This window comes from Bos grunniens, chromosome 19 (assembly GCF_055505025.1).
Source record: "Bos grunniens cultivar Pamir isolate PY7600 chromosome 19, Bosgru_T2T1.0, whole genome shotgun sequence".
NCBI lineage: Eukaryota > Metazoa > Chordata > Mammalia > Artiodactyla > Bovidae > Bos > Bos grunniens.
This window is the reverse complement of record NC_141183.1, coordinates 7,777,915-7,798,754: the sequence shown is the minus strand read 5'-3', so window position 1 is coordinate 7,798,754 and position 20,840 is coordinate 7,777,915. Positions and strand designations below refer to the sequence as shown.

The following is a 20,840-nucleotide window of genomic DNA, read 5'->3' as shown; positions in this document are numbered from 1 at the left end:
CACCTTGGAGACCTGGCTGCTCCTGCCTCCTGCATGCCAGCCCCATCTGGAAGCTGCGCTCTGATTTGACCTGATGTTAGACAGTCACGCCAGGGATTCAGCTCTTGGTTTTCTTGCAGTGAATCAGTTCATCTTAATCTCGGGCATGTGAGGGTCCTCTGTGATACTCATTTATTTCCGGGGCTGGGGGTGGGGTGCTTCTGCAGAGAGGAGGCAAAGCTCTAACGTTCCAGAATTCAGCCTCCAGCGGGGCCTCCATTGGATGCCTCCATTCCTGGCGCTGGAGTCTAGCCATTCTCCCCTGGGGAATCCAATGACCACCCCCTCCCAAGAAAGGGCCTGGAGTTCTCAGGGAAACAGGAGTGGGCTGAGGGCTGCTGTCATCTGTCTTGGCTCTCCTGGGATATTGCTGTCACTTGCCTGACCTTAGAGATGAGGACGTGAGCCGACTCTCGGGTTTGCTATAAGAAGCCAGTCATTGGACTGGGTCCTGAGCCCGAAAGTCATTTCAACAAATGGGCCCGTTTCTGAGAACAGAAAATGACAGGTATGCAACGAATGGTTAGAAGACAATTGTCACCCGGGACTAACATGGAGAAAGGGGCTAGGGCAGAGGGTCAGTGGCCTCCGGGCCCAGCCTTCCTTCTCTGGCTCCGTCTCACCATCACACTCAGCTGGGAGAAGAACCCTGGAAACCACTCTGCTTCCCTGTTGCTACGTCCCTGTTCTATTCCATAAGATGGTATGGGAAAACCCGAACGAATGTTTTGGCCAGCCCAACACTTCCCTGTTGGGTCAAGGCCTCCTGCTCCCCTCCCCACCCCCACCACCACTGTCAGCCACTCCTCCCCACCTCCAGGATGGGTGACTCCTGTCCCTTCTCCAGGGCCAAATTCAATTCAATTATTCTCGAGATGCAGCCCAAAGAGACTCAGGCCTTTCCTGCCCCTGGGGGCACGTGGCCTCTGTCCCTGGTCTCCCCAGTCTGCTGGGCCCCTTGTCTGTTCTCTAGATGTCTTCTGCCCTCAGCTGGGCCTGCCAGGATGCCCTAATGATCCTAACCCAGCCTGTCTGCCTCCCTCCCCTCACCTTGCTCCCCCTCAAACCCTCCTTCCACCGAAACTGCAATGGTTCCAGGGAATGTCTCCAGATTTTTAGGAGTGACTTGAGCTGGGCCAGTGAAACGAATGCCTGGAGACAAGGAACCCACGCCTTTCTTGAAGACCCTGGAGGCCGCTGTGGGAGAAGGCAGCTACCAAGATGACCTCCCTGGCCCTCACTGGGAAGAAAAGACCAGTAAACAGGCACTGGTGTTGGACACTCCATCCGACTCCAGAAAAGCCACCAGGGGCCACTTTGGGGAAGGAGGAGAGGCAGGTAGGAAACCCAAGTAACAGTGGGTTCCCAGGGCTTCCCTGGTGGCCCAGTGGTGAAGAATCCACCTGCCAACGCAGGAGACATAGACCCCATCCCTAGTCCGGGAAGATCCCACATGCCTCAGAGCAACTAGCCCACCACAACAGAATAGCCCCCGCTCGCCGCAACTAGAGAAAAGTCAGGTGGCAATGAAAACCAGCACAGCCAAAAATAAACAAAATTATTTTTTAAAAAGCAGTGGGTTCCCGGGAGGCTCCGCCAGACCCTGGACTCAGCAGCACCCGAAGGCTGGGTGCTGGGGCCCTTGGGGGAGTCCCGGCCCCTCTAGAGCTGGTCTGCAACTCTCTGAGGATCCCAGCAATGCACATCTGACTGCATCTGGCCTGGGAGCCACAGACAGATGGGAGAGCCAGCCGGCCAGGAGAAGCGTTCTGCAGTGCGGTGGGTGGGGCTCCAGGGAGCTGGCTGGGTGGTGTCCACGTTTAAAAGGTACTTGTGCCGGTGGTCCAGGGAGAATGCCCCCTGGCTGCCCCACCCCGTCAGTAGAGGACACAGAGCAGAGACCCAGACGCCCTGGGGGTGAGCAGAGAGCCCGGGGTCCCTCCGCCCACCCTGAGCTGGCAGGGAGCAGCCCCCCGGTGGAGAGTCCTGGGTGAAGAGGTGTGCCTGATAGCAGGGTGTTCATTAACCCCGAGCTCTAAAGCCCGGCCTCGATCTCTGAGCCTGCGTGTGCACACGCGCGTCCGTCTGTCTGGAGCCCTGTCTCCCCTGGGCCCGGCTATTTCCCCGTCTGGGCGTGATCACGGCTGGCTCCCTCTGGCTCTGGGCGTTGGGTGTAACAAGTCTGAACCTTCTCTGAGACTCAGGCAGGCTCGGGCGCCCCGCCCTCTGGGCTGTACCCTTTCCTCCCAAACTGGTTGTGCAGGAGCAGGCGAGAGTGTGGTGTGGGGAGTGGGGGTGCATGTGCGCAGCCCTGGCCCCCTCACCGCCTCACCTGCAGGGAGGACCCGCCCAGAAACTGCCCGCCTGGTGCCCAGCCGCCCCACCTCGCCAGAGCCCAGCTGAGCAGCCAGCGAAGACGCACGCCCGCTGCCCACTGCCCGCTGCCCACCCGCCCTCACTGGCCGAGCCCAGCCCGAGCCTGCGCCTGCCTTCAGGACCATGTTCAAGGGGTTGAGCAAAAGCTCTCAGGGGAAGGGGTCCCCCAAGGGCTCCCCGGCCAAAGGCTCCCCCAAGGGGTCCCCCAACAAGCACAGCAGGTGAGCGCGGCCGGGGGTGGGGGCCGGAGCCAGGATGGCTCCAGACCCAGGGGCTCCAGCCACCTGGAGGCAGCCGGCCAGAGCCGGGGACCAGCCCAGCGCTGGCATTTGGTGTCCTGAGGCTAAAGAGCCTGGGGGTGGACTCTCTTCCTGGCCCAGGCCCAGGTCCAGCCCTGGCAGGGGCCCAGGCATGGCCTGGAGCTCCCCATGTTCTGGGGGGTGCAGCCTGAGGGCTCTACAGACATGCTAGGCAGGGGCCTGAGCTTTCCTCCTCTGCTGGGAGGTGAGGAGGCTGGAGGGCACGGCTCTCCACCCACGGCTCTGCCCTCTAGGCTCCACTTATCCTGAGATGACCCATGGGACCTGGGCACAGGGTGGGCAGAAGGATTGAGGCCAGAGAAGCCAAGAGGTGGGCTGCGGAGTGCCCAGAGGCAGGGAGGCGGGGCTGTGCTGCTCCAGGTCCAGGCTGCGGCTTTCCCCACCGGCTGGCACCTTGGGCCTCGAGAGCTTTGTTACGGAGATGAGATGATTCCTTCACCGGGTGGGTGTGTGGAGGGGTGCTATGGGGAAGCAGTAGGGGCCCACGGATGTCTCAGAGCCTTCCTCAGTTCACCCAGCTCTCTGCAGGGTCCCCAGCCCGCCGCCCCCTCCCAGAGCCCCACGCTCTGCAGACAGGCTCGGGCAGCCTTCTTCCACTCACTGGCTGTCAGCCCCCTCTGCTAGGTGGAGGCAGCAGTTCGCCCGGGGTCCTGGGTGTGAAGGTGGGGGCCGAGATGAAAGGCCCAGCACCCGATAGGGATCAGGGCGAGGACACAGGCTGGGCTTCTGGGCGGACAGGAAAGATGGTGGCTAAGACTCTCACTGGAGTGACCTGTCCCCCCTGGGGCTTGGGCCCTGCCCAGGGCGGAGTGGGCTCCTCCCGGCGGGAGCAGCCCTCCCAGGATTCCGGACCTGGAGCTCCCAGCCCCAGGGCGGCTCCCGGTCATCTCCTTCCCCTCAGCCCTGTCCTCGGGCGGCGGCCCCAGGAGGGCACATCAGTCCCCTCCCGTGCAATCCATTTGTTCAGCACATATTTATGGAGCACCTACTGTGTGCCTATTTATGGAGCACCTACTGTGTGCTGGGGCTGCTCTAGGCCCTGCGGATGCCATCGTAAACAGAATGGACAGGTCCCAGCCTTCAGATCCCTTTAGAGGAGTAAAAACAAGCACTTAACGGGAGCTGACAGGACGCTAGTTTTCTTCACAGTCACACGGTGAGGAGGTGGATATACTAGAGCGTTGGCCTCTAGGTGAGGAGCCTTAGGCCCAGAGAGGTTAAGTAACTTGCCCAAGACCACACAGCTGCAGGGATAGAGGAAGATAAAAGCCAGGCTGCCGGTCAGAGTTCTTTCAGACTGTCTCTTTGTGGCACGGCCCTTCTGCTTGGAGGGGGCTTCTCCTTGGACCCCTGGTTCAAGGCCCAGCCCGTGTTGCCATCCCTCCGCAGGGACGGTGACCTCACAGGGTGCTGTGCTCCTGAGGCTTAGACCACATTCTTATTAGGTCTGCTTGCCCCTCTAGGCCCCAGAGAGTGAGCTGGAGCCCACAGCTGGCACCCTGTAGAGGCTGGGAGACGGCCCTGGGAAAGGACCCCGGTTCAGGCTCATCCTCTGCTCCTCCTGGCTGTGCCACCTGGAGCGAGTCAGGTCCAAGCTTGGGCTCTGAACCCCCGAATCTGGAAAGTGTTGGGGTTCCCTGGCAATCTCATGGCCCACCTCCTCCACCGGGTGCTGTGTGTCTCCTCTGCAAGCTTGCTAATCCCGGGCAGGCCCTGCAAAGCCTGGGGCAGTGGAGGGGGACGGGGCTGGCGTGGGAGGAAGCTGAGCCGGGGGACTTGGTGCTGTTCCCCTGCCCCCAGCCAGCTCACCCAGCCCTCCCAGGATCCAGCTGTCCGCCTCAGGTATTAGGGGCTGAGCCAGTGAGTCATGTGCTCCCCTGCGGGCTGCCTCCCCTCCAGCCTGAAGCAGCAGCAGAGAGCAGGGTGGGGTTGGGAGGCACTTCCTTGATGGGGGGAGATGGCAGCTCCACAGTGCCACCCACACTCAGGACCCTCATTTTCTGAACCCTCACTGAAGGCAGAGCTCCCCTGCCCAGGACTGTGTAGCTCACAGAGATTCCTACCGAGAGGCCAGGGCTCCCCAGGTCTTGACTCCACCCTCCTAGGCCACTGAGCTCAGCTGTAGGGCAGGACAGGGCGGGTGCAGGCAGGGGATCCCACCTAGGTGGGCAGACCTCTGCCCAAGGGAAACAGGGAACTTTGCCAACCAGGCTGCCCTCTGTCTCCACCCCTCATCAGAGCTGCCACTCAGGAGCTGGCCCTGCTGATCTCCCGCATGCAGGCCAACGCCGACCAGGTGGAGAGGGACATTCTGGAGACCCAGAAGAAGCTGCAGCAGGTGAAGCTGGGGAAGATGGCAGGGCGCGGGGGCGTGAGAGACTTGTTGCCATGCCTGGTGGTCCCAGAGGTGCCCACTCGCCTTGGTAAAGATACACAGACAGTCCTGTCCTTCCCTGGTCACTCCCCAAACACAGTGGAAGCGAGGGCTTGGCGCACCTTCTCTGGTGGGTTCCCACCGCCATGCCCTCCCCTGTCCCTTCATCGTCATCACGGCACCCCTTCTATAGTGACGTCAAAGCAGAGCTCTTCACCTGATGTTCCGGGGGCCCTTGACCTGGTTCTGCCTACCTGCTCAGTAAACCCCATTTTCCATTTCTCCCCAGGCTTTCTCTAGGCAGGAACATCTGTTCCTTTTTTCTGAAATGTGCTGTCCTCACCACTTCACCCCATCCCCCAAAGCCCTCCCACCTGCAGGAAGGCCTCCGTGATTGGTTCCTGCAGGGGGGTCAGAGGACCTCCCCTGTGTCCCTGAGTCCGCCTCACTGGTGCTCACACTTCGCTCTCTCCCGGTGTGGGCGCCAAGGTTGGCCAGGGTCCCTGGGATGGCAGGGGGGCTCGAGCAGCAAGGATGCCTTCCCTGCCTCAGGACCGGCAGCACAGCGAGCAGCGCCAGGCCCTGCAGCACCGGCAGGAGGTGGGCCGCAGCCTAAAGGAGGCCGAGGTGCTGCTGAAAGACCTCTTCCTGGATGTGGACAAGGCCCAGCGGCTCAAGCACCCACAGGCCGAGGAGATCGAGAAGGAGTGAGTGTGGGGCAGGGGGTGGCAGCAGCAGGAGCTGGGGTCCAGGATGGAGGCGCCGGGGGTCCCGGGGGAGCCCCAGACCCGGCTCCGACCTGCTGGCCACTTCCTTGGCAGCATCAAGCAGCTGCACGAGCGGGTGACCCAGGAGTGCGCCGAGTACCGCGCCCTGTACGAGAAGATGGTGCTGCCGCCCGATGTGGGGCCCAGGGTCGACTGGGCGAGGGTGCTGGAGCAGAAGCAGGTCAGGGGTCACCCAGCAGCCATCAGAGGGCGACACAGGGCTGCGTTTCGGCAGGGGCTGATGCATCCTTGGACCTGGGTGGGGGCTGGGTCTCTGAAAAGGGAGGGGGCAGAAGAGACCATGCAATCATGGAGGGCTTCCTGCAGGTGGGAGAGCTCGGTTGGGATGAGGTGAAGTGGTGAGGAAAGGATATTTCAGAAAAAAGGAACAGAGGCTCCTGCCTGGAGGAAGCCTGCGGTGTGATGGAAAAACGTCTTTTCTGGGCAGGGAGGGAGAACCAGGTCAAGGGCCCCCGGAACATCAGGTGAGGAACTGTGCTTTGCTGTCACGACAGAAGGGGTGCCGTGATGACAATGAAGGGAGAGTTCAGTTCAGTCGCTCAGTCGTGTCCAACTCTTTGGAGGGACAGGGGAGGGCATGGACAGGGCAGGGTGTGTGCAGGCTCAGGAGCCAGGCTGCAGGTGTCCAGGCAGGAGGCAGGGCAGAGCAGGGAGATTTTCAGAGCTGAGCCTTGAGACTGGGGACCAGTGGGATTCAGGATCCACAGTCACGTGACCCTGAGGCCTCAGCCAGGGTCACTGGAGACTAGCATGTTCCCCAGGGTGTCCCATGTGGGCTAGAGGTAAAGAACCCGCCTGCCAGTGCAGGAGACATAAGAGAGGCAGGTTCAGTCCCTGGGTCGGGAAGATCCCCTGGAGAAGGACATGGCAACCCACTCCAGTATTCTTGCCTGGAGAATTCCATGGACAGAGGAGCCTGGCGGGCTATAGTCCCTGGGGTCATACAGAGTCGGACACGACTGAAGTGACTTAGCACGTGCCCCAGGGTGAGCTGCAGCCATTCACCCAGGCAGTGCCTGGCCTGTCCACCTTCTGCCCAAATGACCAGCTCCATCCCCTGCTGATGGGGATGCTGGGTGGAGGGGGATGCTGGGTGCGTGCAGGGCTCCCCACCCCAGGCCCTGCGCCAGAGCTGAGTGGCCAGCTCTTCTGCAGAAGCAGGTCTGCGAGGGCCAGTACGGGCCGGGCATGGCGGAGCTGGAGCAGCAGGTCGCCGAACACAATATCCTGCAGAAGGAGATCGAGGCCTACGGGCAGCAGCTGCGGACCCTTGTAGGGCCGGTGGGTGAGCCGTCGGACACACGCCCCTGTTTGGCCCCAGCCCTGGTTCCCTTTCTCCCATCAGAGCCTGAGCGAGGTCTGGCTGGTCCTCGGGGACTGGGGATGGAGGAGGGGCAGGGGAGGCCCAGGGATGTGGGGTGCGTTCTCCCCTGCACCTCATCTCTCACTGGGCCTGTGTTTTCTCCCCCTTGGTCGAGACAGGACGCGGCCACCATCCGGAGCCAATACCGGGACCTCCTGGTGAGCCCCAGGGCGGGCTGGGTGGGCTGCCTGCACCGTTGACGAGGCCAGCCTTCCTGGGAGCAGCCTGACGGTGCCTCTCTCCCCACATCCGAGCGCAGAAGGCGGCCTCATGGCGAGGGCAGAGCCTGGGCAGCCTGTACACGCACCTGCAGGGCTGCACGCGCCAGCTGAACGCCCTGGCCCAGCAGCAGCAGCGCATCCTCCAGCAAGACTGGAGCGACCACCTGGCCGACCCCGCGGGCGTGCGGAGGGAGTACGAGGTCAGCGGGGGCGGGTGGGGGTGGGGTGGGGGGACAAGGCCAGCCTGGTCCTCACCGCCAGCGCCCCCGCCTTGATCCTCTCCCAGCACTTCAAGCAGCACGAGCTGCTGAGCCAGGAGCAGCGCGTGAACCAGCTGGAGGACGACGGGGAGCGCATGGTGGAGCTCGGGCATCCGGCCGTGGGGCCCATCCAGGTGCGAGGGCCGGACACTCCCCGCTGCCTTGGGGGCTCTCGGTCAGGGAGCTTCCCGGGGAGGCTGGGGATACCGGGCCGGGCCAGCAGGGGCAGTGGGCAGGGCCAGCTGAGTGGGTGGGCGGGTGGACGGACGATGTCGGGCGCGTCTGAGAGCTCCACACTGCTGCCCCCAGGCCCACCAGGAGGCCCTAAAGGTGGAGTGGCAGAACTTCCTGAACCTTTGCATCTGCCAGGAGAGCCAGCTGCAGCACATGGAGGACTACCGCAGGGTGAGCCGGGCGGGGCTGGGCAGGGCCGGGCGGGAAGGCACGATGGGCATCTCGGGGGCCAAGGCACCTCATAAAAACGACAGAGGTGCATCGTTGTGACTGGGTCCCAGAGGAAAACGATGTCACCCACGAATTCGCGACAGGGTGACGTCACTCCTGGGGGTGTGAATGTTTGTTCTTGAAAGTGAAAAAAAAAGAACTTTTTTTTTTCATAAAAAATAAGTCACAAATATGCATATGTAAATGATATACAGAATATCTGTGATATTAACATTTCATGTCAATGATGGGGAAAGTAAGGACAAAAAAAGGGAAAAGTTACTCAAAGGTACGTCTCTGGTGCCCCAGCAGTTAAGACTCTGCACTCCCAATGCAGGGGGCCCGGGGTTGACTTTCTGATCAGGGAACTATGTCTCATGCAAGTAAGAGTTCTAACGCTGCAACTAAAGATCCCACATGTACAACTAAGACCCACACAGCCAGATAAGTAAATTAATTTAAAAAAAAATTTTTTTTTAAAGCTCCTTAGAAGGTTCAATAATGAAACAAGGGTTGAGAAACATTGATATAACAGACTATAATAGACAACAGTCCTGTCTATAAAAAGACAATTTTTGGTTGTTTTGAAAACAAAAAATATTAAAAATATATATCCACAATGGGGACTTTTTTTTTTTTGGCTGTACCACACAGCTTGTGAGATCATAGTTCCCCAACAGGGATTGAACCCAGGTCCATGGCAGTGAAAGTGCTGAGACCTAAGCACTGGGCCGCCAGGGAATGCCCAGTAGGACTTTTTTTGGGGTTTTTTTGGTAGTTTCCAAGTAAAATGGTTTATAGACTTTGAGGAAAAAAGAAGCCAAAAGTTTTCCCTTTTTTCTTTTTTATTAAGGACATTTTCCTATATATCCACTATACGTTAGCACATCCACTGAGGAGAATCCCGTGGTGTCACCCAACTGTGGGCTGTCTCTTTAAAGCACACGCGTAGCTTCTGCTCAGAGACGCCCTGGGCACCCACCCCTGGATCCCAGCCAGGACTCCAGGTGCTGGAGCGAGTCCTCCAGGAGGGGCACTGCCCGTCATCTGTGCAGGAAGGACGAAAAACAACGTGTTTTACGACACTAAAAGAAATTAAGTTCAGTGACCCCCAAATACCTGATTTGCCGAGCGCTTCAGTTGGAAGGTCCCACTGCCTGGGTAGAAAGGCCGACGGCGAGTGGCACTTTGGGTTCAGCCAGTTTGGGTTTAGCTGGTTTGCAGGGTGGTGGGCAGTAAGTGCCCCAGCTCCGCCCCTGACCACCCACCGACCTCAGTTCCAGGAAGAGGCGGATTCTGTCAGCCAGACCCTGGCAAAGCTCAACTCCAGCCTGGACAGCCAGTACAGCCCTGCCCCGGAGGGCCCACCTGGTGCTCTAATGGAGATGCTGCGGCAGCTGGAGGTGAGATGGCCCCCGGCCCCTCCCCGTAGCCGCTCCTGGGCACCGGGCGGGCCTGGGTGTCTGGGCCTCATGCCTCCAGGGTGCTTAGTCCTGCCTGGATCCCCTGCCCTGAGGGCGGGAGGAGGGGCTTCACTGCAGCTGGAGGAGCCTGGTCTGTCAGCTGCAAGCCCTTCCCACCTCTGGATCTCAGTTTCCTCGCCTGTAACGTGACAGGGCTTCCCAGGTGGCGCTAGTGGTAAAGAAAGTGAAAGTCATTCAGTCGTGTCTGACTCTTCGTGACCCCAAGGACTATACAGTCCATGGAATTCTCCAGGCCAGAACAGTGGAGTGGGTAGCCTTTTCCTTCTCCAGGGGATCTTCCCAACCCAGGGATGGAACCCAGGTCTCCCGTATTGCAGGCAGATTCTTTACCAGCTGAGCCACCAGGGAAGCCCTCCTGCTTGCCAATGCAGGAGACATAAGAGATGTGGGTTCGATCCCTGGGTGGGGATGATCCCTTGGAGGAGGGCATGGCAACCTACTCCAGTATTCTTGCCTGGAGAATCCCGTGGACAGAGGAGCATGGCAGGCTACAGTCCACGGGGTCACACAGAGTCAGACACGATGAAGTGACTTCGCACGCATGCACACACAGTGTGGCAGGGACTGCCCAGAAGAGCTCCGACACCCCTCCAGTTCCCACTCTGCTGGCCTGGGGGTTGGTTGCTGGGCAGCCGCCTGCCCCACCCCAACCAGCAGACTCTAGGATCCTGGGTGCCTGGGGAGGGGCTCGCTTTACGTTGCTAAGAGACCCTGTCTTCATGACGGCCAGGACCCCTTCCTGGCCCTCCTGGGGGGCACAGGGGGGTTGGTCTGAGCCTCCACTGCCTGGGTCACTGCAGGCAGAGGAGAAGCAGCTGACCATGGCCGAAAAGACTCTCAAGGACCTGCAGCTGCAGAGCCAGGGGGTGGCCCCTCTGCCCCAGAGAAGGAACCTGCCCCTGCAGCCCCTGCGTGTGGACAGCATCTGTGACTGGGACTCAGGAGAAGTACAGTCTCCACTTGGATCCTCCGGGCCCACCTGCCCCACCCCTGCCACCCCCTCCCTCCCCTGCCCCCTCTTACCCACTCCAGCCAATGCCCTGCCCCACCCCTGCTCCAGCACCACCCGCTCCAAGCCCTGTCCAGCCCCTGGCCCGTCCCTGTCCTGACCCCGGCACTTCCTGTCCCTCCCTGGCCCCGTCCCTAGCCCCTACCCTACTGGCCTCTGCTGGGCCTCGATCCCTTCTCCAGCCTGGCCCCTAGGCCTGCATGGCCCCTCCCCCACCTCCCCGCCCCCTCCGTGCCCCAACAGGTGCAGCTGCTGCGGGGTGAGCAGTATACACTGGTGGACAACACTGACCCACACACCTGGGTGGTCCAGGGCCAGGCAGGCGAGCCCAAGCGGGCCCCAGCCGCCTGCTTCTGCATCCCAGCTCCGGACCCTGAAGCCGTGGCCAGGGCCTCCGGGTGGGTCCTCCTGGGGACCCAGGGGGGCAGGAGGCAGGCTGTGGACCCACCCAGACCAGGCCCTGCGGTTTGAGGCCGTCGCCTGCCCTTTGCCTAAATGTGTGACTGCGGGGGCTGGGGGAGAGCATGGAGGAATGTCCTTCTCTGACCGCCCCCTTGTTCCAGGCTTGCCTCGGAGCTGCAGGCACTGAAGCAGAAACTGACCGCAGTCCAGAGCCGCCTGAAGGCCAGTGCCAAGGAGCCCTTACGGCCCAGCCAGCAGGGTACTGAGGGATGGCCAGGGAAAGAGGGAGGCGTTGTTGAAATAGGAGTAGATGCCTACTCTGGTCACCCAGGGGCTGCCACGGGCAGGGGGTGACCCTGAATTAAAGGCTCTGATCTGGGGGTTCCATTCCCTGGGTTGGCAAGCCTGATGTCCCTCCCTCAGTGAGGCCCTGCCCACCACCCTCCCCCACCCGGGACCCTCTGCAGGGGCTCATGGAGGGGCCCAGCAGGCAGGCAGGCAGGCAGACACGAGGCAGGCCCTGGACCCTCAGAGGCACTCTCTTCCCCCAGCTCCAAGCAGCTCGGGCCCACCCGACCCACAGGCCCAGAAGCTCCTGACACAGATGACCCGGCTGGAGGAGGACCTGGGGCAGATAGAGAAGCAGCTGCTGGCTTGGGCACGGGCCCCGCTGAGCCGCACCACACCACTCGAGGACCTCGAGGGCCGCATCCAGAACCACCAGGTGGGTGAGCCAGGGCAGCTGGGATAAAAAATGGTCCAGCCCTGGGGAGGCAGCTGTGGGGGCAGCCGCAGGCCCCCGAGGTGGAAGAAGTGAGCAGACAGTCCAGGGCTCCCTCAGGCTCCTTCCCATCCTGGCTCTTCACCTGACCTGCTCTGTGACTCTGGGCAATTCGCTTAACCTCTCTGGGCCTTGGTTTCCTCATCCCTGAAAATGGGCTTGCAGCATCCTAGGGGCGGTATCTCCGGGGTGGCTGACGGGGAGCCTCCCTGGAGAGAGTGCAGGGGTGTAAACGCGGTCACAGAAGGACTCAGAAATGCTAGCGGTGAAAGCCACCCCTTCCCCACACCCGGGGGTGGGGGGTCGGGGGGAGAAGTTTGGGTTGTGTCCTTCCAAACCGGTTTCTACTCAGATATATTGTTTGGATTTGGCTTTTAAAATGTGAAGCATGTTGTTCATGATTGTGCACCTCGGTCTTCTTCACTCCGCCACGTTCTGGGGTGTTTTAGCTTGGTCAGGGGCCCGACCAGGGGAGGCAGGGCTCCAGAGGTGGGAGAGGTGTTTCAGCTGGGGTCCTGGGGGGCCAGGCAAGGAAGGAGGAGTGGCAGAAGGAGGCACTGTGGGGTGACAGCCTGGACAATACCTCTGCCCATGCTGGGCCCAGGTTACCACTACCCTGGGCAGGACCTTATTTCCCCGACCAGGGAGCGAACCCATGCCTTCTGCTGGGGAAGCGCAGTGTCTTAACCACTGGACTGCCAGGGAAGTCCCCGGTCCTTGGGTTTTGAAGGTCCTCTTCCACATCAGAGGTGTTGGGGGTCCAGTTAGCCTGGAAGGTGGGCAATATGTGGTGTGGAGCCAGCACTAATGGACCAGGGAATCGATGAGTGAATAACTGATAAAAGAATTGACAAAATCATAATCCCAAGTGGGTGGAGCTAGGGCTTTGCTGCTTGACTGGGGGGAGGGGGCAGGGAACTGAAGGTTTTGAGAACAGGACAGTGACGTGAAGACCAAGGTGGGCGGCAGCTCCTGACTCACAGGGTCTCATTTCATCCTCCCATCAAGCATTTGTAGATGAGGAGACTGAGGGTCAGAGAGGTTGACCTGCCTACGGTCATCTACCTGGAAACTGAGCCCGAGCATGTCCATACCACATTTTGGAGGCCTCGCAAGCAGAGTTAGGTTGACATAGCGGGAGGGCTGGATGGAAGCCACCTGCCCAGAACCAGAGATCCTGAGACCCCTGATGCACCCCAGGGCACGGCCCAGCGGCTGCAGAGTCTGGGAGCCGAGAAGGAGGCAGCCCAGCAGAAGTGTGAGGCGTTTCTGTCGGGGCAGCCCTCAGGGCCCACTGCCCTGCATCTGCCCGTGGTCCTCAACAGCGTCAAGAACAAATACAGGGATGTGCAGGTTCTCTGCAGCCTCTACGGGGAGAAGTGAGTGCTCTGGAGGTGGGGGCCGCTGGGCAAGGCCTCGGGGGTGCGGCCAAGGAGGTGTCCGACCCTGGGCCTCCTCTTGCGACAGAGCCAAGGCCGCCCTGGGTCTGGAGCGGCAGATCCGGGATGCAGACAAGGTCATCCGAGGCTTCGAGTCTGCCCTGGCACAGGAGGCCCCCATCCCCGCAGGCCCGGGTGCACTGCAGGAGAGGGTCAGCGAGCTGAAGGTGAGGCGCTGGGCGGCCTCCTGGCAGGAGTGGGGGTGCAGGCTGACCCAGGAGCTGGGGGGTAAGTGGAGGGTGGGCCTGGCATCCAACCGAACCACAAAGGTACGTTGTGTCCCCTCCTGCCTCAGCGCCGGCGGAGGGAGCTTCTGGAGCAGCAGGCCTGTGTGCTCGGGCTACACCGCCAGCTGAAGGCTGTCGAGCATATGTGCAGCGCACTGCAGAACAATTTCTGCGAGTTCTGCAAAGACCTGCCTCACCAGCAGCGCCAGGTGCGGGCCCTCACCGACCGCTACCACGCCGTGGGGGACCAGTTGGACCTGCGGTGAGTGGCCGGGCTGCTGGGGCTCACAGCACAGCCCTGCAGTGCGTGGTGGCCGTGGCTGACGAGCTGTGGGGCCTTAGACGGGTGAGCGCACCTCTCTGAGGCTCGGCTTCTTTCCTCTAAAATGGGATGATAATGGTGTCAGCCTCCCAGGTGGTGCCTGGTACAAAGTGTCGGCCCATCTCTGAATGGCCGGCTCCAGCCACCCAGCCAGAGTTGAGAGGATCAGCATGGCGAGTCAGTCAGGCCTTCCGACCTGTCCCAGGGACGGAGGAACTCACCAGCCTCCTCCGCACACCCCTCGCCTGCCCCCCGAGGGCCGCTCTCACCTCTGCTCCTCCTCCTGCAGGGAGAAGATGATGCAGGATGCTGGCCTCACCTACCAGCAGTTCAAGAACTGCACGGACAACCTGAACGCGTGGCTGGAGCGCCTGCCCCACAACAAGGTGCGGCCCAGCGACGGGCCCAGCCAGATCGCCTACAAGCTGCAGGCGCAGAAGGTGAGGAGCTGGGGCTGCAGGGGGTGTGGGCCGGCCTCTCCCCTTGCCTCTTACCCAGAGCTGAGCCCTCAAGCCAGGCCCAGTTCCCTGGCCGCCTTCCTAACAGGGAGAGCAGCCTGTGCGCGTGTGGCCCGCCCTCTAGTGGCCAGTGTTTTAATGACCTCAAAGCTCAGACCCCAGAGGCTTTGCTTCCTTCACCACCACCCGCGCCACTCAAAATGCTACACTTTGTCCACGGTGGCTCAGACAGTAACGGGTCTGCCTACAATGCGGGAGACCTGGGTTCAATCCCTGGGTCGGGAAGATCTCCTGGAGAAGGAAATGGCAACCCACTCCAGTATTCGTGCCTGGAAAATTCCATGGACGGAGAAGCCTGGTAGGCTACAGTCCATGGGGTCCCAAAGAGTTGGGCACGACTGAAAGACTTCACTTTCACTTTCACTTTGTCTAGGAAAACAGCCAGCCCTTCTCTGTTTGGCCCGAGGTGGGCAGTGGGCTTTGTGTTCCTGGAGGTACCAACTCCTAAGCATCCTCTTCCTCATACCTCCTTACTATTGCTGCTGCTGCTGCTCAGTCACTAAGCCATGTCTGGCTCTTTGTGACCCCGTGGACTGCAGCACGCCGGGCTTCCCTGTCCTTCTCTATCTCCTGGGGTTTGTTCAGACTCATGTCCATTGAGTCAGTGATGCTGTCCAACCAAATCATCCTCTGTTGTCCCGTTCTCCTCCTGCCTTCAGTCTTTCCCAGCATCATACATGCTGGTAATGAAAAGGGGCTGGGTACAGCCTGCCCTCAGGCAGCCTGCAGTTTTGGGGGGAGGCCAGTGCGTCTCAGGCCATGATGCTGATAAGTGCTTTGGTGGAGAAGCCAGTGCTGTGGGAGCCCTTTGTAAGGACACCCATGGGGTCAGGGCAAGTGGTCTGGAAGGAACTGACACTGAGCCTCAGGCCTAAGGCCTAAGTAGTGTGACCAGTATGTGTGTATTGGGGGTGAGATGTTTCGAGCAGAGGCTGCAGTGGGTCACGGCTGGGGGTGGGGGTGGGGTGGTGGAAGGCAGCTTCCCACAGAGCGCTTGCTGCCCCTGGGTGCTGTTTGCTGCCCGCGGGCCTGGAGGCGAGCCCAGGTGAGCGGGGGTCCCCTGACCCTCCCTCCTGCCCTGGCAGAGACTGCTGCAGGAGATCCAGGGCCGCAAGCAGGACAGGGCCACGGCGTCCCGCCTCTCCCAGCACCTGCAGGTGGCCCTCCAGGTAAGCAGTCCCTTCAGCTCCTCCCTCTTTATCTCCCCCTCCCCCTCCCTCCTTCCGCCAGTCCCCTACTCCCCCTCCCCTAGCTCCCCCCACTGACAGCCAGTCTATGTCCTTCCCCACCTGCTCAGGACTATGAGCTGCAGGCAGACACCTACCGAGGTTCCCTGGAGCCCACCCAGGTGGGATCAGCCCCCAAGAGACCCCGAGTTGCGCCCCTGCAGAACAGCATCCAAGCCCAGGTGAGCCGGGCTCTTTGTTCCTCATTCCCGGGCTGCCAGCTCTGCAGCCTCTGAGGGAGGAGCTGACGCTGGCGCACCCCCTCCCTTGGCCTCTCCAGGAGAAGAACCTGACGAAGGCCTACACTGAGGTGGCAGCTGCCCACCAGCAGCAACTGCACCAGCTGGAATTTGCCAGAAAGATTCTGGAGAAGGTATGGGGGTGATGCCCACCCTAGGCAGCCTGGGCGGGTGGTTGACCGGGCAGACTTTCCTACCTGCTCACACTCAGCCCCGGGACAGGCTCAGCGGCCTGAGGGAGGTGCGGCTCTCTGCCTCCCCCAGCAGCCCTTCCAGGCTGGCTTCCATCTCAGAGTTAGTACCAGGAGATGTCACTCAGTGTAGTCACAGCTTAGCCCCTGGGCAGCACCCCGGTGGGGACAGGAGAAAATCCCGCAGTCTTCAGCCTCAGAACCCAGCCCTCATGGGCAAGAGGCCACCTAGGTCTCCATCCCTGGGAGACCAGAAGCTGGGAGCTCTCCACGACTCTTGGTGAGTGGCCAAGGAACTGGCCAGCCTCCTCCCACCCAGAGGTGTATCCCAGGATGCCCCAGAGGAGCACAGGCCCATTTCTGGGAGCCTGGGAGGAAGGGGAGCAGGGAAAGGTTGGGAAGGGAGGATCTTCTTACTTTCACATTCTCGTGCAAATGCAGCCTAAACACTGCCTTATATCCTAGCACACTGGACATTGATGAAGCCTCGTAAAAATCCTACCTTCGAACACCTCAGATCTCAGTTCCACCTCCCAGGACCTACTGGGAAGTCTCAGAAAGCAGGGAAGGGTCCTGATCTCAGGAGGGTGGGGTGTTGTTGTTCAGTTGTTCAGTCGCTTAATATCGGACTCTTGGTGACCCTACGGACTGCAGCATGCCAGATTTCTCTGTCCTTCACCATCTCCTGGAGTTGGCTCAAATTCATGTCCATTGAATTGCTGATGCCATCCAGCCATCTCATCTTCTATCGCCCCTTCTCCTCCTGCCCTCAATCTTTCCCAGCGTCAGGGTCTTTGGGCAGGGGCTTATCCCTTTCCTCCCTTTACCCCAGGACTCTCCCCTCTTCCTCTGCAGAAAGAGCTCAATGAGGACATCCAGGTGACACCTAACGCCCAGCAGGGGTCTGAGAGCCCAGCCCGGGGGGGCAGGAAGTCAGAGGCCCTGAGGTCCCAGCTAGAGGAGGAGAGGAAGCGGGTGGCCCAGGTACAACGCGAGCTGGAGGAGCAGAGGAGCCAGTTGCTGCAGCTGAAGACCCAGCGGCCCGTGGAGAAACTGGAGGAGAAGGAAGTGGTGGAGTTCTACCGGGATCCCCAGCTGGAGAGCAACCTGTCCAGGGTGAAGTCCCAGGTGGAGGACGAGGGCAAGAAGCGGGCTGGCCTGCAGGCAGACCTGGAGGCAGTGGCCCAGAAGGTCATGCAGCTGGAGAGCCAGAGGAAGGCCACGGAACCTCACCTGCTGACCAAGGAGGTCACCCAGATCGAGAGGGACCCCGGCCTGGACAGCCAGGCAGCCCAGCTCAAGAGTGAGCTCCAGCTCCTGCAAGAGGAGAACACCGCCGTCTTGGCCCAGCTGGAGGCACTGAAGGCAGAGCTGCTGGCCCTTGAGCAGAAGGAGGTGAACGTGAAAGAGACAGTCGTGGTGAAAGAAGTGGTCAAGGTGGAGAAGGACCTGGAGATGCTCCAGGCAGCCCAGGCCCTGAGGCTGAAGATTCAGGAGGATGTGGCCCAGCGGAAAGGGGCGGAGGATGCCGTGGCCAAGCTGCAGGCTCGAGTCGTGGAGCTGGAGGCAGCAATCCGCACTGTGGAGCCCAAGGTGATTGTGAAGGAGGTGAAGAAGGTGGAACAGGACCCCAGGCTCCTCCAGGAGGCATCCAGGCTGAGGAGCCTCCTGGAGGTGCAGAGGAGTGAAAACGAGGTGCTGGCCAGGGAGCTGAAGGAGCTGCACAGCAAGCACAGCGCGGCGGAGAAGCAGAAGCCCCGGGTGGATCTGCAGGAGCGCGTACAGGAGACCTTCCGGGTGGACCCGGAGACAGAGCGGGAGATCGCACAGCTCCGGGCTGAGCTGCAGGAGACTGGCCGCAAGAGGAATGGCACGGAGCAGGAGGTGGAGCGACTGCTCTCTGAGCTGGTGGTGCTGCGGGCCCAGAAGCCCACCGTGGAGTACAAGGAGGTGACGCAGGAGCTGGTGCGGCACGAGAAGAACCCCGAGCTGCTGCGGGAGATCGACCGCCTGAAGGCCCAGCTCAATGAGCTGGTCAACGGCAGTGGACGGGCCCAGGAGCAGCTCATCCGGCTGCAGGGGGAGCGCGACGAGTGGCGGCGCGAACGCTCCAAGGTGGAGACCAAGACGGTGAACAAGGAGGTGGTGCGCCGTGAGAAGGACCCCGTCCTGGAGCAGGAAGCCCAGCGGCTGCGCCAGGAGGTGCGGGAGGCCACTCAGAAGCGGCGGGCGGCCGAGGACGCGGTCCACCAGCTGCAGAACAAGTACCTGCTGCTGGAGAGGCGGCGGCCTGAGGAGAGGGTGGTGGTGCAGGAGGTGGTGGTCACCCAGAAGGACCCGAAGCTCCATGAGGAGCACAGCCGGCTGAGCCAGAGCTTGGATGAGGAGGCTGGCCGGCGGCGGCAGCTGGAACGGGAGGTGCAGCAGCTGCGGGCCGCCGTGCAGGAGGACGAGGGCCGACTCAGCTTCCGGGAGGACCGTAGTAAGAAGCTGGCTGTGGAGAGGGAGCTGCGGCAGCTGACCCTGAAGCTCCAGGAGCTGGAGAAGCGGCCTCCAGCAGTGCAGGAGAAGATCATCATGGAGGAGGTAGTCCAGCTGGAGAAGGACCCGGACCTGGAGAAGTCCACGGCGGCCCTCCGGCAAGACCTGGCCCAGGAGAAGACCCAGGCGACCGAGGTGCATCGGGAGTGCAAGAACCTTCAGGTGCAGATCGACGTGCTCCAGAAGACGAAGCTGCAGGAGAAGACCATCTACAAGGAAGTGATCAGGGTGGAGAAGGACCCCATGCTGGAGGGAGAGCGTGCCCGGGTGTGGGAGGCGCTCAACCGGGAGCGCGCGGCCCGGGAGAGCCGGGAGGAGGAGGTGAGGCGCCTGCGGGAGCGGGTGGAGCGGGCCGAGGCGCTGGGGAGGACCTGGGCTCGGGAGGAGGCCGAGCTCCAGAAGACCCGGGACCGGGCAAGCCAGGAGTGCAGGCAGCTGCAGCAGGAGCTGCGGGAGCTGGAAAGGCAGAAGCAGCAGCGGGTGCTGCGCCTGCAGGAGGAGTCCAAGCTGCTCAGCCAGAAGACGGAGAGCGAGCGGCAGAGGGCAGCCCAGCGGGGCCAGGAACTCTCGCAGCTCGAGTCGGCCATCCTCCGCGAGAAGGACCGGATCTATGAGAAGGAGCGGACCCTGCGGGACCTCCACACCCAGGTGAGCCGGGAGGAGCTCAACCAGGAGACCCAGACACGAGAGACCAACATCTCCACCAAGATCTCCATCCTGGAGCCCGAGACGGGGAAGGACATGTCCCCGTACGAGGCCTACAAGAGGGGCGTCATTGACCGAAGCCAGTACCTCCAGCTGCAGGATCTCGAGTGTGACTGGGAGGAGGTCACCACCTCGGGCCCCCACGGGGAGGAGTCTGTGCTCCTGGACCGCAAGAGCGGGAAACAGTACTCCATCGAGGCCGCCCTGCGCAGCCGGCGCATCTCCAAAGAGGAGTACCATCTCTACAAGGATGGCCAGCTCCCCATCAGCGAATTCGCTCTGCTCGTGGCCGGGGAGACCAAGCCCTGCCCCTCCCTCTCCATCGGCGCCATCATCTCCAAGTCCCCGCTCGCCTCCCCGGCCTCCCAGAGCACCAGTCTCTTCTCCCCCAGCTTCTCTCTCGGGCTTAGCGAGGACAGCTTCCCCATCGCTGGCGTCTATGACACGACCACAGACAACAAGTGCACCATCAAGACGGCCGTGGCCAAGAACATGCTGGACCCCATCACCGGGCAGAAGCTGCTGGAGGCTCAGGCGGCCACAGGGGGCATCGTGGACCTCCTGAGCCGGGAGCGCTACTCCGTGCACAAGGCGGTGGAGCGGGGGCTGATCGAGAGCGGCTCAACCCAGAGGCTGCTCAACGCACAGAAGGCCTTCACGGGCATTGAGGACCCCGTGACCAAGAAGAGGCTGTCGGTGGGCGAGGCCGTCCAGAAGGGCTGGATGCCCCAGGAAAGCGTGCTCCCACACCTGCGGGTGCAGCACCTGACCGGGGGGCTCATCGACCCCAAGAAGACCGGCCGCATCCCCGTGGCTCAGGCTGTGCTCTCTGGCATGATCAGCGAGGAGCTGGCCCAGCTCCTGCAAGACGAGGCCAGTTACGAGAAGGACTTGACAGATCCCATTTCCAAGGAGCGACTGAGCTACAGGGAGGCCATGGGGCGTTGCCGGAAGGACCCCCTGAGCGGCCTGCTGCTCCTCCCAGCCTCGCTAGAGGGGTACCGCTGCTACCGCTCGGCCTCCCCCACTGTCCCGCGCTCCCTGCGTTGACGGGGGCCGAGCAGTCACGGGGAGTGATTGGGGATGGGGAGGGGAGGATGCACGCACCCCCGGCCCCCAGAGCAGCTTAACCCAGGGGAGTGGGTCTTCCCTCTGTCTCGTCGACGTTCTGTTTCTCAAACGTTCTTGGTGTTGGACTCCCTCCCGTAACTCTGGTATCCCCTGACCCATCCCCTGAGCCAGCAGCTCTGCTTTCCCGGCTCCTCCCTCACCCTGTGCTTCCAATAAACGAATTCTCCTGGTGTCTTTTTTTTTTATTCTCTTTTAGTAAATATGTAAAAGATAGTAAGATATGTTTATCAGTTATTATGTATTTATAGTAAATATGTAAAGAATAGTAAAAGATGTTTATCAGTTTTCACAATCAATAGCCAGATCAAAAAAAAGATAATTCCAATTGCAAGCCAACATTGAAACATGATTAACCTAAGGGTATAATATAATTACATACAATTTGAGGGGGTTGAGTGAGGTGGTAAGTGGAAGTACACATTTTCATCTGCCCGGTCAGT

General features: G+C 61.2%; 1 protein-coding gene across 1 annotated transcript; it reads left to right on the top strand.

Annotated features, from left to right (window-relative positions):
* The first annotated feature begins 2,306 nt into the window (after positions 1-2,306).
* On the top strand, positions 2,307-20,570 carry EVPL (envoplakin). The gene is made up of 22 exons (XM_086356186.1): positions 2,307-2,636; positions 4,974-5,073; positions 5,662-5,816; positions 5,931-6,057; positions 7,053-7,178; positions 7,380-7,418; positions 7,520-7,681; positions 7,768-7,875; positions 8,051-8,146; positions 9,463-9,588; positions 10,470-10,616; positions 10,922-11,076; positions 11,242-11,339; positions 11,632-11,804; positions 13,062-13,240; positions 13,329-13,467; positions 13,596-13,789; positions 14,139-14,289; positions 15,453-15,536; positions 15,665-15,775; positions 15,874-15,966; positions 16,879-20,570. The coding sequence occupies exons 1-22, from the start codon at positions 2,539-2,541 to the stop codon at positions 20,317-20,319; spliced, it is 6,102 nt and encodes a 2,033-aa protein (XP_086212312.1). The 5' UTR covers positions 2,307-2,538; the 3' UTR covers positions 20,320-20,570.
* The last annotated feature ends 270 nt before the right edge of the window (positions 20,571-20,840 follow it).

What these genes read in the sequence shown, in the direction of transcription:
- EVPL (XM_086356186.1), top strand. Translation starts at nt 2,539, where the DNA reads ATGTTCAAGGGGTTGAGCAAAAGCTCTCAGGGGAAGGGGTCCCCCAAG. An exon ending in GCGTGCGGAGGGAGTACGAG is followed by an intron (nt 7,682 to 7,767) that starts GTCAGCGGGGGC and finishes ATCCTCTCCCAG; the next exon opens with CACTTCAAGCAGCACGAGCT. An exon ending in GCCGCATCCAGAACCACCAG is followed by an intron (nt 11,805 to 13,061) that starts GTGGGTGAGCCA and finishes GATGCACCCCAG; the next exon opens with GGCACGGCCCAGCGGCTGCA.